Genomic DNA, 2,890 nt, shown 5'->3' with positions numbered 1-2,890 from the left:
TGCTCCTGCGAGGTTGATTGCACTCCTTCATATTATGGAGTGGCGTAGCCGCCCCACCCGACAGAATTAATTTTCCTTCCACTTGCTCCTGCGAAGTTGATTGTACTCCTTCATATTATGGAGTGGCATAGCCGCCCCACCCGACAGAATTGATTTTCCTTCCACTTGCTCCTGCGAGATTGATTGTACCCATTGATATTATAGGCTGGCATAGCCGCCTCACCGGACAAAGTTGATCTCCCTATCATGTGCTCCTGCGAAATTGATTGTACTCCTTCATTTTATAGGGTGGCATAGCCGCCCCACCCGACAAAATTGATCTCCCTATCATGTGCTCCTGCGAAATTGATTGTACTCCTTCATTTTATAGGGTGGCATAGCCGCCCCATCCAATTCACTAAAAGGTCCCATAAGGTGTAAAGACGACTCGACAGTGTTATAATATTTGTCCCTCATCATGAGGGGATATTTACACTCGGGTAGCCGAAATGTAGAAAAACCAACGCGAATTAACTAAAGGAGTTTCCTTATTGTCATCAATACGTCTTGTTGAGCGTGTACCTATTCCCCCATACTCTGATCAGAAGGTCACTTTCGACCAAACAACAGCTGCTTTCAATACACCAACATCAAACAACATGTTCTACGAGGAGTAATTGTGTATTATTCGTCTACGATAACACGCACGGTTTCTTCTGACCTTCCCCTTTTCTTTCCTCGCATTTCTTCCTCTTCTTCTCTGCTCGTCTCTTATCCTTTTCACGTATCCTATCCCACACTATCCAGCGATAGAAAGGCAAGAAAAGTTTGTAATGGCCTATACTTCCATAGTCTATGACTGTAAAAGCGTTATTAGGAGGGAGCATCTGTTCGAGCTGCCAGCCTCTGTATTCGAAGTAGTAATGGCATGAATCGCTATTATACTTCTCTGGTGGAAGATTCTCTGTCGTCACGTGATAACGCATACTTCTCAGATCCGCGTTCAGCCTAGCAAGTTCCTCAGCGGGGAGCTCTTCCTCCCTGAAACATTGAGAATCGAATCATCACCACGAAGACTCTTTCTGCAATAAGAACGACAGCAGGAACGACAACGCCAGAATCGTACGAGTCGCCTCACTTGCGGGATAAGCCATTGTTCACAGAGAAAAACTTGATATCCACCACATTCTTCTCGGGAACATAACCTGCTTTCACTGTCGCGCGTATCATTTCGTTACTCGGGGGCAGACCGGAAGAGCCGATATAGCTCAGCCAAGCCCCTGCGCTGATAACACATTTCTACTCAAGGGAAAGAGTCCATGAGTGGTAGATACAAGCTGCTACCTCTTCAGTAATAGACTCGCCGAATCGGCGGTTAATTTGCCACTCGAATATGAGGTTGAGGATGCTCCAGGCGGTGAAGGATTTGCTTCCCGGCATGATCCCGAGTCTTGCTGCATCTGCTCGGTATCTCTCAGAGCTGTCATCCATATACTCGGCGAAGATCTTCAACTGTTCTCTACAGAGGGTTTGCTCGTCAACGTGCTCAGACACATCTCGGCGGCTCAAGGCACTTAGCATCTCGGAATCTATCACTGTCTTAATGATATCAGTGGTGCGCCTTTGCACTTCACCATCCCTACAAAAGTAATTTCGCAACAACAGAATGGCCCCAAGATACGACACTCACTTTGAGGTATATTCAAAGGACTTGATTCGGATGGCTCGGATGGTACGGCCGGCAACTGATGGGTCTGCAATCCGATCCGCGAAGACTTCGACTGTAATCTTTTTGGGATCAATAAGATTAGCCCAGGTCACCACGCATTCATTCTCGGCGGTATCCGCGCGACCTGGGCTGCGGTCATCTACCGAGGAGAGAGCGATAGATTCCCACGCGACGGCAACGGTGAGGATGAAGATCTTATGCAACATCAACCAATGCGACAGAAATATGGAAAGATCCACTCGAAATGATGCCAGGAATTTGTGCGGGGCCCCAGCGTTCGCCCTGATATCGTTGCCACGATGACACCTCATGGCGAGTGGCCTCAATCGCAGATATGGTTCTATTGCGAATCTATTTACCTCACAGGACACGACGCTCGCAATAGACGACAGTCGCACACCTGGCTCCCCGATGGTCCGATAAAGTTCACGCTGCCGAGCGTGCAATACTCCTATAATCCTGGGCCACGGTCTTTCCTACCTGACATTAAGGAAGGGCACATGCAGAGGCCGTGGGAGAAACCATGGAGATATGAGATATCACAGAGATTGTGCCGTACAACCTCTCGAAATCAGTGTGGGAAACATGCACATGGTCAACTACACGTGCCGCTGACAATATGAAAACTCTGGGCAATTTTGGGCAATCCTCGTTGGGTTCTGTACGCTTCTACCATAACTCGTGTGTGAACTCCCATAATTAATGAGCAAACTCCTGAAAGAAGTGAACGTAGAGTGTGATCGAAAAAAGGCGCCCCTCGAAATTTCTCAGCGTACGTAAATATCAGGAAGGCTCAGGTACCAAGCTCCCTGATGGGAAGATTCGAAGATCTCGATGAGCTCTCTTCGATGGAAGTTGACTCAATTGCATACTCTCCATACTCGACAAGCTATGACCATATGGAGAAAGCCGTATATAGGAAAATGTGCTGGCAGATTTCATTTCTGCAGAGTTTCCGTGGTCTATCGATGGTCCAACTTAGCAATATGCAACGATATTTCATCATTTGGCATTGGAACGGTAAACTTGGTTGGGGCGCCTATGCCATCGTGCGTTCAACTCGGCGATATGCAACGATATTTCATCATTTGGCATTGGAACGGTAAACCTGATTGGGGCGCCTATGCCATCGTGCGTTCAACTTGGCGATATGCAACGATATTTCATCATTTGGCATTGGAA

General features: G+C 47.5%; 1 protein-coding gene across 1 annotated transcript; it reads right to left on the bottom strand.

The window, feature by feature from the left end:
* Positions 1 to 1,117: 1,117 nt before the first annotated feature.
* Pmar_PMAR002112 (hypothetical protein) lies at positions 1,118 to 1,914 on the bottom strand (the record flags this gene model as incomplete). The annotated part of the gene is made up of 3 exons (XM_002781016.1): positions 1,118 to 1,278; positions 1,324 to 1,618; positions 1,670 to 1,914. Coding segments are annotated over 3 exons (701 nt in total), but the record flags the coding sequence as incomplete, so codon positions are not given.
* Between the last annotated feature and the right edge of the window lie 976 nt (positions 1,915 to 2,890).

This window comes from Perkinsus marinus (genome assembly GCF_000006405.1).
Source record: "Perkinsus marinus ATCC 50983 genomic scaffold scf_1104296943712, whole genome shotgun sequence".
NCBI classification, from domain to species: Eukaryota; Perkinsozoa; order Perkinsida; family Perkinsidae; genus Perkinsus; species Perkinsus marinus.
The sequence above is the reverse complement of the archived record's forward strand: the minus strand, read 5'-3'. Positions and strand labels throughout refer to the sequence as shown.